The sequence below is a fragment of the Mus caroli genome, chromosome 17 (genome assembly GCF_900094665.2).
Source record: "Mus caroli chromosome 17, CAROLI_EIJ_v1.1, whole genome shotgun sequence".
In the NCBI taxonomy this organism is placed as follows: Eukaryota; Metazoa; Chordata; class Mammalia; order Rodentia; family Muridae; genus Mus; species Mus caroli.
The window spans coordinates 35,010,729-35,025,377 of NC_034586.1; the positions used below are offsets into that span (position 1 = coordinate 35,010,729).

Genomic DNA, 14,649 nt, shown 5'->3' on the forward strand with positions numbered 1-14,649 from the left:
TATGGGGGACTTTTGGGATAGCACTGGAAATGTAAATGAAGAAAATACCTAATTAAAAAAAAAACTTGTAGGCTGGATTACAACTCATAGTCCAAATGTACTGACTATAATGTGTGGATATGTGACTTTTTCTATTTAGCCTTTGCAATAAATTAATCTCTCTCTCTTTTCTCAAATTTTACTATATTTTAAGAGATCACATTTACTCAATGGTACACTTCTTTTCAAAATCAACTTTAATTTTGTCTTGGGGAGATGGCTTGTTAGGGAAGGGTACTTCCTGTGAAAGTATAAGGGCCTGTGTTGAATCTGCATCATCCATATAAAAATTGGATGTGGATTCATAAGCTTGAAATTTCAGTGCCAAGGGTAAGTTGGCAATAGGAGGATCAGGGGCATTGCTCACCTTACAACCTTTGTCTGTGCTGATGTACATGGTGGAATGCTGTGTGGTGATGAACCCCAGGTTCATAAGAAAGACCTTGTATCAAGGAAAAAAGAGAAAAAGACACAAATCCCCACTACTGATATTCACAAGCATGTTTCCAGGCTCAGGCTCATACCTGCACACATATATGTACACATGTGCAACATACACAGAAGGAAGGAAAGAACAGAACAAGGGAGGAATGGAAGGAGGGAATAAAGGAGAGAAAGATGACATTAACAGAGTAAAAGTCAGCCTCAGACTTAAAGGTCAGAATAAAGAAAATGAAGTATGTGCTATTTCTGTGCAAATCATACTGAACAACATGGAGCTGTATGTTCTTTACCCAAGTGAAATAAGCTACAAGTACAGAGCCTAAAAAAATGGCTAGATGTTTATGGATGGAAAGAGTATACACATATGGTAAGAAATTGGGCATAGCCTCATATCATTAACTATTCATTTACCATGTTACCCTAGTAAGATTGACTGACTTTTAATTGCCTTATGATTATTTGACAAAAATTCATGCTACTGAAGTTTGAAAAACTTCAAATTTTGATATTCCTTGCTTCAGAAATGAGCCTGATCTCCTTTAATTTTATTTTTTATAATAATGTTTTAATTTTGAAATTTAAGATAATTACACCATTTTCTTCTTTCCCTTTCACCTCTCCAACCTGGCATGCATTCTCCTTGCACCTTTTCAAATTAATAGCCTTTTTGCTTAGTTACTGTTACTATATGTACCTAAAAACACAACTCCATATGATGGCCCTTCTATGTATATGATCTCAGGACTGATTACTTAGTATTGGTTGAACAGTCGGGGGATTCTCTGCCTTAGAGGAGAATTGTTTATGACTCTTGCATTCCCCTATTGCCTGTAGTTCTTTGTGCAGGCTCTAGGCCTTGTGAACTCTGTTCCTCTCCTGTTAGCATGCCCTTTGGTGTTACCTTAATTCAGGTGTTGTTTTAGGCATCTATCTGATGAGACTACTGTGGTGTAGTCTCATTGAAATTTTTAGGAGATACACTCCCATGGGAAAAGTCCTGTTCTTTTGGCTTTTGTAATTTTACTCTCATCTGTTCTGTAATGTTACCTAAATCCATGAATCTTATTGGAGAGGTACAATTGGAACTGTGTGCCATAGATATAATTTCTCTGAATTTTGATACATTGTGATTTTGTATAATGGCTCTGGTTGCAAAAACAACGTTCTTGGACAAAGGGTAAAAACTATTTTTATATGTGCATTGTCTTAGTAAAGGGTACTATTGCTATGATGAAACACCACCACTAAAAACAAGTTGGAAAAGAAAGAGTTTATTTGGCTTGAACTTCCTCACTGTATTACATCACTGAAGGAAGTCATTACAGGAACCCAAATAAAACAGAAATCTGGAGCAGCAACTGATGCAGAGGCCATAGAGGAGTGCTCTTTACTGGCTTGCTTATCATGGCCTGGCCAATCTGCTTTCTTATAGAATCAGCACTGCCCACCTTGAAATAGGCCCTCCCACAATCAGTCATTAATTTATAAAATGACATAGCCAGATCTAACTGAGCCATTTTCTCAATTGAGGTTCTGTCTTCTATAACTCTAGCTCATGTCAAGTTGGCATAAAACTAGGCAACATATGCATAAATGATAAATATTTAGAATGCATTTGGGGTGGCTTGAGTATATTGACCCAAGGAGTGGCACTTCCCTTGTAGGAATGAGTGTTGACTTGTTGGAGGAAGTATGTCACTGTGAGGGTAGGGTTTGAGACCTCCTACTAGCCTGCTGAGAGTTTTCTCCTGGAACTCTCAGCCCTTCCAGTGTCATACCTGCCTGGACACTACAATGCTTCTGCCTTGATGATAAACGACTGAACCTCTGAACCTGTGAGCCAGACCCAATTAAATGCTGTCTTTTATAACAGTTACCTTGGTCGTGGTGTCTGTTCACAGCAGTAAAACCCTAAGAACACAATGAAGGATGATAGTGGTTTAGTAAATTGGCAGTTGTAGGTTCTCCTCCAAAATTAATGACCTTAGCCCCTGGTCGTTCTAGTACCAGGAATAGTTTCCCTGTATTCCTAAAGTTATTTTTGTTGTTGTCATTTTATTTATTTATTTATTTATTTGGTTTTGTTTTTGGTGTGTGTGTTTGCACACACATGAATGCAGACACATATAAGTTAAATGAAATCTTTTTTTCCCATTTTTTATTAGTTTCTTCATTTACGTTTCAAATGCTATCCCAAAAGTCTCCTATACCCCCCCTGCCCTGCTCCCCTCCCCACCCACCCCCACTTCTTGGCCCTGGTGTGAAATCTTATCTGGACTGACAATTGTCCCCATAAGAGCCACATACTATAAAAGAAGAACTCCACATCAAGAATGAGAAGCTTCCTCTTGAGTGGTTGATTGGGGTTTTCCAATAGACTCCCAAAATATTATAGGCTGCTGCAATTGCCCTTGATTACACCCCAAAGGTAGAAGGTTAAGACACCATGCAATATAGTCACGGAACCTGGAGGATCTAAAAGTCATTTCCCTGAGGGCCAGCTTTCATGGTACCAGAAGGTTCCATGCTATCTTCCAGAAGAGGGAAACAACCATTTGCAGAGCCCCCTGTGATGTTTATGAATCATAACAGCAACCAGTATGGCATGATAAACCTGAGGGAGAAATAGTGGCACATAATACATGATAGTAAGATATACCTCTTTAATTTGTCTTGGGCTCTTTTTAATGGATTTTCATATGATCCATTGGGCATAGATGGGGTATTGCAAATGGGACAAGGGAGGAAATTTAGTAAAGGAAATATTTTAAAAGAGGTGGGGAAAATTTACAAGTGGGGAGGGAGGGAAGGACCTGGGAGGGAAAGTGGATGGCAGGGAGGAGTGGGGAGGAGAGAGGGACCTGATCTTTTATTGGGTGAGGGGAAAAGGACTGAAACATGGAGGCTAGCAGAAAGAATGGAAACAGACAACCTCAGGAGATAGGAGGTTGTGGGGAATCTCCAGAATGCACCAGAGACCTGGGAGATGAGAGACTCTAAGGATTTAAAGGGAAGGACCTTAATTGAAATGCCTGACAGTAGGGAGAGGGAACTTATAGAGCCCACCTCCAGCAGGAAGACAGGGCATCAAATGTGGGAGAGAGGAGCCATCCCACAGTCACAACTCCGACCCATAATTGTTCGTGTCTGAAAGAATCGCAGGGATGGAAATGGAGAGGAGCCTGAGGAAAAGAAGTTCTAGCTACTGGCCCAAAATGGTATCCAGCTCAAGGGAGGTCCCAAAGCCTGACCCTATTACTGAGGCTATGGAACACTCACAAAAAGGGGCTTTTATGACCACACCCCAGAAGACTCAACAAGCAGCTGTAAGAGCCAGATGCAGATATTTGCGCCTAAACAATGGACAGAAGCAGCTGACCCCTGTTGATTAATTATGGCAGGGTGAAAGAAACTGAAGAGAAGGGCAACCCTGTAGGAGGACCAGTAGTCTCAATCTGGACCCCTGAGATATCTCAAACACTGGACCACCAAATAGGCAGCATACACCAGTTGATTTGAGGGCCCCAACACACATACACTAGAGGACTTCTGAGGCTATATTCATTCAGAGATGATGCACCTAACCCTCAAGAAACTGGAGGCCACAGGGAGTTTAGAGATCAGGTGGGGTGGAGAGTGGGGACATCTAGGTGGAGACAGGGGGTAGGGCAGAGTTATGGGATGTAGAACAATTGGAGGGTGGGGGGAATAAAATATGCAGTGTAAATAAATTAATAAATAGCAACAATGAATTTATATGTGTGTTATATGTTAATTTCCATAAGGCTAGAACTAACTGTAAGCCTATTTACAACACAAAGTCTGAAATAACAAAGGCAAGTGTGGGCATTCCAAATGTACTCTATAGAAACAGGAATTCATATCAAAGTTTGTACAAATTAATGCCTGGGCATAACTGCTGCTACAGGATCTGTGAACATATGCCACCAGAGTTTCTGCTTGGGTGGCACTCCAAGTTAGCTACCTATTGTTTCATTTTACTGGCTATCCTTTCTCTGAAGGTTTCCACCATCTATGTTCAACAAGATCATGTTTGTTCTGGAATTAGCACTGAGGGGTACAGATATATTACAAGTACCAGTGCATTGAGTGCTAGAGGAAAGGAGCATAGAACACCAAACATATGTGCAGTGAAAAGGGGGTCTCCTGTGAGGCTATGCCAACAGAAGTGGATGCTCATAGTCATCCATTGGACAGAGCACAGGGTCCCCAATGAAGGAGCCAGAGAAAGTGCCCAGGGAGCTGAAGGGGTCTGAAGCCCCATAGGAGGAACACCAATATGAACTAATCAGTACCCACAGAGCTCCTTGGAAGTATACCACTAATCAAAGAAATCACATGGTGGAACTTGTGGCTCTAGCTATATATGTAGCAGAGGATGATCTAGTCTGTCATCAATGGGAGGAGAGGCCCTTGGTCCTGTGAAGGCTCTATGCCCCAGTATATGGGAATGCCAGGAACAGGAATGGGAGTGGTGGGTTGGGGATCAGGGGGAGGTGGAGAAGGACAGGGGATTTTCGGATGAGAAAATAGGAAAGGGGATAACATTTTAAATGTAAATAAAGAATATATCTAAAAACGGGGGGGTCACAAAGATATAGGTGGACAAAGTAGAAGTGGACTTCTCCTTGTACTTATTATTCGAATTGTTTAATTTACTTCTCAAATTAATGTACATTTGGATTATTAAAAGCTTGTCATGTGTATTGAAATATTCTAAGTCCCACAGGACTCATAATGTTGTGGTGAGGACAGAGTTAGTACAGTCATTGTTATTAGATACATTGCCTATGTATGAATTCATGGAGGCAGAATCTTAAAACTGTTGCATGGCCTATGTGAGCAATTTGTATCAAGAAAATGGAAGAATACACTGTATACATTATTCAGTAAGTAGCAAGAAGATTGCTTTCTTATCATTGCCTTTTAATTGTTATAAAATACTAAATACTTAGATTTTTTTCTTGGTATTTGTAGATTACTTACAGTGGGTATGACTTCATTGCATATTATTTTTATTATTCTCATGGTTTTAATTACTTCTTTCTTATACTAGAGATAATAAAAATCTTATATGATCTCTTTGAACAAGGTAACATACAAAACAATTCTCATTTAAATTCCTTAGGATAACTGATTCAAACATGCTCATCTTTAACTGTGTACTTTTTAGTGGGTGTTCAGTGTGTTGGGAAATGGAATAAATTTATTTAAAACGCTTCCCACTGCATCAAAGATTGTCTTCTCTCCTCAGCACAGCAGGTGACTAACTGTATAAGAAGCATGTCCTCAGAGAACTCTTTCCCAGGGAACTTTCTCTGTCTAGTCACTGAGGACAAGGGTAAATGAGTTGTCTGTGAAAACAATGCCCCGGACTCTCGGGAATAGCAAAGAAGCATGATGACATAAAAGCCTTCTTGATATTTTCTATTACTGTCTTCTTAACTAGAGCTTTCCCTCCTTTTGGGTTCTTTGTATGAACTAAAATCCTGAGTGTTCTAAAGCAAATTTTAAAGTCTCACTTTTATACCAGAATTTCTTTGTCCTCTGAAAAGGAAAAAAAAATCTTTCTACATAATTATTTTTAAATCAAATAAAGGGGGTTTATCAAAATAAGGTAAGTGAAGATACATCTGTTTGGTAGGCATACATTCCTAGGAAAGGTGGAAAATGTAGGCTATAATATCTAATTAGTGCACAGGAAAGACAACTTCATTTCAATAAGCCATTCATAAGTTTTGGATGTATCTATTTCAATGGCTTTAGGAACAACTAGACTTTAACTTTTAACTCATTTCTTTATCAGTCTATCACTGAAACCAAACTTATAAGCACTTAAGTTTCTGCAAACACTATTTCTCAACTGTTGGTTACCTGAGTGAAGTATTAATGTTTAGTCATTTGATCTTATAAAAACACATTTAAAACAAGATTAATCTTGTTCATGTATTTCATCTAAAGCTTTACTCTATCATAAAAATATTATATATGAAGGGTGTTTAAAAATAAAGACAACATTTTCCAACCTACAAAACCACAGTACTGTAATATAACCACAAATGTGTATCTTATCAAACTGAATTTGAATGTAATATGGTGGTATGAAAATGCAAGCAGACATATGGACAGCATTCTCAGACAAACAGCCTGCATTTGATCAGTGATTTTACATGCTGATTCCGTATAGTTGAAATTGTGTCACATCACTGAATAAGAACATTCCAGTCAACCCACAAAATCAATTATATTTCCCCTTCCTAGGGAGATCCATGCACCCACCTTAGACCACTCCTCTTTATCTAACTTCTTTGGATCTGTGGATTGTGTGATTATTCTTTATTTAATGGTTAATATCCATGTATAAGTGAGTACATATCATGTTTGTGTTTTGGGTTCTGAGTTGCCTTACTTGGAATGATTTTTTTTCCACCTCCATCCACATTGTTTGACTCCTAATAGTAAGGGTGGAGTGTCTCTGACTCTTTAGCTGCCTGTGGGACCCTTTTTCTCTTACTGGGTGGCCTCGTCCAGATGTAAGGGTTTGTGCCTAGTCTTACTGCATCTTGTTCGCAGTGGTCATTGATATCACTGGAAGACTTGCTCTTTCCTGAAAGGAAAAAGAAGGAGTGGATATAGGGGAAAGGGGAAGTATGTGTGTGAGGAATTTGGAGGAGGGAATATATCTTAAAATACAAAAATAAGATTTTCTTATTTGGGAACAAATGCTAAAGGATTTTAAGAGTAGAAAAACTTGTTAGAATGCTTATCACATACACAAAAAAACTCAATAGGAAGTTGTTGAGGGATTGGATAGATGGCTCAGCTGTTAATCATATTGACTGCTCCTCTAGAGGAACTGGTTTCTATCCCCAGCGTTCACATGGAGGCTCACAACCATCATTAATTTCACTTCTAGGTATTCTTTGCTATTTTCTGGCCTCTGTGGGCACCAGAGACACATGTGGTACACAGGCATATATGGAAGCAAAACACCTGGAGCAGTAAGATATGATTTAAAAATTGTATTAAAAATAACTTGTGGGAATTATTAATTTTGTAACATACAAGATTTTTTCTTTTCTATTTTCTTTAATTTATGCATCTTACCTGATGTGTAGTCATAGAACAAGAGTCATATCTTGGTCTGAGAGACTCTTTTGGAAGCTCACAAGGTGGCCCTGAGGTTCCAATGAAGCATAGACTGTTTTGTGCTTCTAACTGCAAAAATACAGTTTACTATGAAGCTGCTGATTGGCTAGAAAAGTAAATTTGGGCAATGGAAGGATATATTTTTTTAATTTTCTTTTTTTTAAATATTTTTATTACATATTTTCCTCAATTACATTTCCAATGCTATCCCAAAAGTCCCCCACACCCTCCCCCCACTTCCCTACCCACCCATTCCCATTTTTTTGGCCCTGGCGTTCCCCTGTACTGGGGCATTTAAAGTTTGCGTGTCCAATGGGCCTCTCTTTCCAGTGATGGCCGACTAGGCCATCTTTTGATACACTTAATATCACATTTGAATATTCATTTTATGACAGAGATGAGTTTGTATAAAACACTCATATAAAATGAGTACATAAACCTTTATACTTCTCAAAACATTTTTTTACTTTGTTTCTTGATCTTATTATAATAGCATTTACTGTAACTATGAAGTACTGGAATATATCCAGGAAATACAAAATTAGTAGTATTTGAATGTCACACAGTCTGAATTCAGATATCAGTTGACAAAGGATACTTGGACGTAAAATATACTTATAATATCAATGTAAATAAAAAAAAAGTCTCTGAGTGTTGACCCAATTTTTATAATGAAAAAGAGAATTAAAATCAGTTGATAAATAAATACATCTAGAAGATGAATGAGTTAATAATAATTTATCACAAATTATTAAATGTCAAACCATCCACTAAATAGTTACAAAATTAAGCACATATATGACACAAAAGAACAACACTGTAATTGAGGCTTAACTCATTTGGTTTATAAATAGAGGATTGTTGATAACTGTACAAATATGAAGAAAAACGTCAAGTTTTAACTACTTGCTCAATCTCAAGTACATAGAGGAGGTTTGTAGATATCTCAAATGTATTCATTACACATGTAGAAGGTTTGATAGTTCAGCCCAGAATATAGAATTGGACCAGCCAATTTTCCATACTAAAATCTCAGAGCTCTTTCTTCCAACTTCTCTGACTGATTCCTGGAAGTATTTCTAAGGTGTTTCAGTAATGCCTTCATCACTGCTCTTAAAATTAGTTCCTCACCTTTATGTTACATGTATAGTCAGATAATTTAAAACTCCCTTTTAAATTTGTATCAGAAATAAAAGTTAAATCAACAGTTGCTATAATATTTTGTGCATGTAAGATTATAATTGTGTGTGAATGTGTATGAGTCCATGTTTCTATTCTATGGATGTATCCTGCATATAAAATCTAGAGTCTATGTCAAATATTTCTATACTTGATTTCTACTTTATGTTTGGAGACTGTGCCTCCTGCTAATCTTGGAGTTCATCAATACAGATACATTAGCTGGTCAGCAAGCTCCTGAAAAATGAGCAGTTTATTTTTTTTAAATATAGATGGGAGTATAGATATGTGTATCCCTTGCCATCATTTTTACCTAAGTACTGAAGATAAAGCCCAGGTCCTCTTGCTTTGGCTCAAAGCTCTATATGGAGTGAGATGTCTCCTAATCATCACCCATGGCATTTCAAATGTGGAATGCTAATCGTGGTTTCCATAGCCACAAGCAATGAATCATGAGGCTTTGCTATTTCTATAACACTAACTTTCTTGATACTTCTTTACTATAGGAGAGTCAGATTGCAGAGAATGGCATTGATCAATAAAAGTCACCCAGAAGAGTTTATTCTACTTGGTTTTGCAGACTGTCCTTGGCTGGAACTTCCTCTCTTTATTATTCTTCTGGTAACATACCCCACAGCCATGGCTGGAAACATTGCCATCATTCTCGTGTCTATATTAGACCCCTGTCTACATAGCCCCATGTATTTCTTCCTCACCAACCTCTCCTTTCTGGACATGTGCTACACCACAAGCATTGTACCTCAGATGTTAATTAACCTTTGGGGATCTTCAAAGACCATCAGCTACACGAGGTGTGTAGTTCAACTTTATTTCTTCCACACAATGGGGGGTACAGAGTGTGTCCTCCTGGCTCTTATGTCCTTTGACCGATATGTGGCCATCTGCAAACCACTGCACTACACCCTCATAATGAATCAGCGCAACTGTGTCCTGTTAGTGTCCTCTGTGTGGCTGACTGGAATTTTCTATGCTGTCTCAGAGGCCACTGTGACACTGCAATTGCCTCTTTGTGGCCACAATAAAATGGATCACTTAGTGTGTGAGATTCCAATTCTGATAAAAACTGCTTGTGGTGAAAAAGAGACTAATGAGCTTGCTCTCTCAGTCGTATGCATTTTTCTCTTAGCTATTCCTCTGTGTTTAATTCTTGCCTCCTATGCTAGTATTGGACATGCTGTCCTTAAAATCAAATCTTCAGAGGGAAGAAAAAAGGCCTTTGGGACATGTTCCTCTCATCTAATTGTGGTTCTCTTGTTTTATGGTCCAGCCATTAGTATGTATCTTCAGCCTCCCTCCTCTATTACAAAAGACCAACCCAAGTTCATGGCTCTCTTCTATGGAGTAGTAACTCCTACACTGAACCCTTTCATCTATACCCTGAGGAATAAGGATGTAAAGGGGGCATTAGGTAACCTATACAGGAACATTTTTATATCAAATAAATGCTAGTAGACATTATATAAAATAGTTAACAAATTAGAGGCTTTTTCTGTAATTCATTCCCTGTACAAAACTCATCTTTCTTTTTTTAATATATGTTCTTATAAAAAATATCTTGTTATTTGTGTTTTTCCTAATTATGCCAGGCAATGGTTGATCTTGGATAGTATTAAAAAATATTGATGGTCTGCTTAGAAAAAAATGTAATTACTCCATGATGTTAGTACATTTACCAATACTTACTTTATTACGTGCTATAACAATTGTTTAGTTTATAATACAATTATGTTGTTTCAAGCTAATTGTCATGAAAATTACATAGTAAACATTCATCCATTTTTAAAAAATTGTGACTTGTGAAATAAAGCCTTACATTAAAAAAAATTCAAATTAAAAAATATCCTTATGTTTTTCCAATTCTTGTGAGAAGTCTGATTATACACTGTTAAGTAGGATCTGCTTTAATAAACTATTCTGTTGGTTTGTAGATTTATTTATGTGGATTTTTTTAAATGCCCTCTTAATTTTTCTTAAACATAACTATGCATGTATCCTATATGAAAAATTGAGGAACTTATCATTAAATACCAAAAAGAGTATGATAACAGATGAAAACATAGTATTTTATTAAACATTATTTTTAAATACTTTGATCAGTTAAATAGCAAAAAATGTCATATATAAGACAGCCTGGAATCATTTATGTGCATGTACTTGTACTAGGTAAAATGTTTATATATATATATATATTTTCTCCATTTACATTTCAAATGCTATCCCCTTTCCTAGTTTCCTCTCTGAAAATCCCCTATACCCTAACTATGCTCCCCAACCCACCCACTCCTGTTTCCTGGCCCTGGAATTCCTCTGTACTGGGGCATATAGTTTTCACAAGCCCAAGGGCCTCTCCTCCCATTAATGGCCAACTAGGCCATTCTCTGCTATATATGCAACTAGAAATACAAGCTCTGGGAGTACTGCTTAGTTCATATTGTTGTTCCTCCTATAGGGTTGCAGACCCCTTTAGCTCCTTGGGTACTTTCTCTAGTTCCTTTTTAGGGGCCCTGTGTTCCATCCAATAGATGACTGTGAGCATCCACTTCTGTAATTGCCAGGCACTGGCATACCCTTTCAAGAGATAGCTATATTAGGATCCTGTCAGCAAAATCTTGCTGACATATGCAAAAGTGTCTGGGTTTCGTGGTTGCCTATGGAATGGATCCCCAGGTGGGGCAGTCTATGGATGGTCCTTTCTTCAGTCTCAGCTCTAAACTTTGTCTCTCTAAACTCTGTCCATGGGTATTTTGTTCCCCATGATAGAATGTCTTTTTAAAACATGAGAGAGTTAGTAATTTGTAATTTGGATTGAAGGAGAACTTGCTTATTTATCTGCAATATGATTTTTTATAAATATGTAAATTTCATATATGGACATTCAAAATATACATCAACATCTGTTGAAATATCTAAGACAGTTCTGGGACCAACAATGAGAATTTATCTTTTATCCTGAAATCAGCTACACTTCATTATAATACATTGATCACGTATAAAATTATGTTGTATTGGATTAATTTATGAGTAATTAAATAAGGTGTACAATAAAGAGTTAAATATGAATGAAAATGTAAGCTGTGTCATTTTTCTTGCCTTGGATGCTAAAATTTGTTACCAATTGTCATTGGTTACCCATATGGCATTCTATAAGGATAATGTATCTTTCTGCCAGGTCTGTTTCTAACAATTTATATAGTTCTAACTTTTATGATGACATCAGAATTTTTTCTATGTAAGTCTTTAATTTTACTTTGTTTGCTAAGAAAAACCATTCCATAATACTATATTTCTTATCAATAAGAGAATGACTTTAAAGCAAAATAACCAAAATATAATCATGTTTGGAATCTATGTAATCCACATAAGCATCTTGCAGTCTCTTGTCTATTAAAGTTTATGTTTATCTGCTACATTTCTGTAGTTGAAGGCATAATTTAATTGTGCACTGTGTGACGATTCAAATGTTGATATCCTTCTGACCTATTTCTGGTTACAGTACTTATACACAGATTCTCCTCTCTCAATCTTGTGTAAAGACCAGCTATTGTTCCCTGATGTGTCAAAAAAAGTTTTTTAAATAAATAACTTTAAAAAATTATTTAATCTTTTTTACAGTCCATATTATGTCCCCCTCTTGATCCACTCTCTGAATGTTCCACATCCCATACCTCCTCTCCCTATCTCCAGGAGGATATCTCCACACCCCCACTCCAGACCCCACCAGACCTCCCCACTCCCTGGGGCCTCTAGTCTCTTAAGGGTTAGGTGCATCTTCTCTGAATGGGATCAAACCCAGCAGTCATCTGCTGTATATGTGTTTTGGGATTTATATAAGCTGGTGTATGCTGCCTGGTTGGTGGCTCAGTGTTTGAGAGATCTCAGGGGTTCAGGTTAGTTGAGACTGCTGGTCCTCCTACAGGGTTGCCCTCCTTCTCAGCTTCTTCCAGCTTTTCCATAATTCAACCACAGCAGTCAGTAGCTTCTGTCCATTGGTTGGGTGTGAATATCTGTTTCTGACCCTTTCAACTGCTTGTTGAGTCTTTTGGAGGACAGTTATGATAGGCCAATTTTTTTGTGAGCACACCATAGCCTCAGTAATAGCATCAGACCTTGGGGCCTCCCTTTGAGCTAGATCCCAATTTGGGCCTGTGCTGGACCCCCTTTTCCTCAGACTCTTCTCCATTTTTGTCTCTGCAGTTCTTTCAGACAGGGACAATTCTAGGTCAGAGTCTTTGACTGCGGGATGGCAATCCCATCCCTCACTTGATGCTCTGTCTTTCTAATGGAGGTGGGTTCTTCAAGTTCCTTCTTCTCACTGTAGGGCATTTCATCTAAGTTCTCTCCCTTTGAAGCCTGAAAGTCTTTCACCACCCAGGTATCTGATACATTCTAGAGGGTCTACCCACATCCTATCTCCCAAGGTTGCCTGTTTTCCTTCATTCCGAGCCCTCAGGTCTTCAGAAAGAAATGACTATTATCCCCCCAAAGTACACAATACCCAGGATACAATCCACAGAACTCAAAAGGGTTAGCAAGTCACAGGGCCCAAGTAAGTTTGCCTCAATCCCACCAGGGAGGGCGAGGAAAGCAATCACAAGGGGGGTGGGAGGAGGTACCTGGGTGTCAAAGGGACAGGGAAGGGAAAGGGGGAAAATGACCATGTATTGGGTAGGGGGAATAAAGAAAGTTTAATAGCTAGTACTGAGAAGGGGGAGAGAATAAGGCTGGATTTCCTGCCAGCCAGGAGAGGAGGTGGAGAGAGAAAACCTGAATTTAGCCATGGGGAGAGAGTCTATGAGATACCCAGAGAAAACAGCTAGAGAAGAGAAAGCCATAAAAAGTGTCTTGGGAAATTTGCCTAGGAGGTAGTCACTTTATTGTAGAGGATTAAAATCGAGACATACTTCTCAACTGTTGCCCCCTTTAAAGCATGTTAAAGAAATGTAATGATCCAATCTCAACTTTTTGTGAGTTAGCTAAGTAAGACACTAAATAAAAATCCACTAAGAGCTGTCCTAGATTACCTAAGTCTGAATCTCTTTGCAACACTTGAAACAAATTACTTATCTCTTGAGTAGTTAATCCAATGATGGGCCATTGGGAATTAATATCTCCCATTAATTTTGGAAAATTATGAAAACTTTGTAATTGATCTTTCTTTTTGTGGTTGAATTTTTGTTGAGTTATTTTAAATCCAAACAGTTAATAGAACCTGCTCTGCATCATTATTCAGGAGCAATATTTAATCCCCAACATGGGAGAATTCTTTGTGTTTCCTTAAACATTTTCTGTAAAGTATCTGTGTCAGAATAAGTCCAGAAAATATTATCTATGTAATGACAAACAATGGACTGAGGAACTATCCCATGAATAAAATGTAGTGATTGTTGCACAAAATATTGACAAAATTTAGACTCTTTAACATTCCCCATGGCAGAATCCACTGATGTCTTTTTATGAATTGTGCATTATTTTAAGTAGATTCTGTGAAAGCAAACCTTTCCTTATCTTGCTCATGCAAGTGGACAGTAACAAAATTATAATCATAGGCCATTAAGTAATGAAGAAAGTAAAGAAATTCTGGGCTGTAACAGACCCACTGATTGGATTACTCTATTCACTGCTCTTAAATCTTCTGACATTTTTCATTTCCTTGGTGTCCTTTTTATATAACAAATTCAGAAGAATTGCCTGGGCTACTAGGCTTTTATATATGTTGAGTCTTCAACTCCTATTGTACCAGCTGCTCAAGTGCCTGTAATTTTTCCTTAGTTATGGGCCATTGATCTGTCTACAGAC

The 14,649-nt window shown here is 37.8% G+C and overlaps 1 protein-coding gene across 1 annotated transcript; it reads left to right on the forward strand.

Annotated features, from left to right (window-relative positions):
- Positions 1-9,275: 9,275 nt before the first annotated feature.
- On the forward strand, positions 9,276-10,351 carry LOC110284080 (olfactory receptor 2B6-like). Its single transcript, XM_021149677.1, has one exon. The coding sequence runs from the start codon at positions 9,358-9,360 to the stop codon at positions 10,300-10,302; it is 945 nt and encodes a 314-aa protein (XP_021005336.1). The 5' UTR covers positions 9,276-9,357; the 3' UTR covers positions 10,303-10,351.
- Positions 10,352-14,649: the final 4,298 nt, after the last annotated feature.

What these genes read in the sequence shown, in the direction of transcription:
- LOC110284080 (XM_021149677.1), top strand. Translation starts at nt 9,358, where the DNA reads ATGGCATTGATCAATAAAAGTCACCCAGAAGAGTTTATTCTACTTGGT.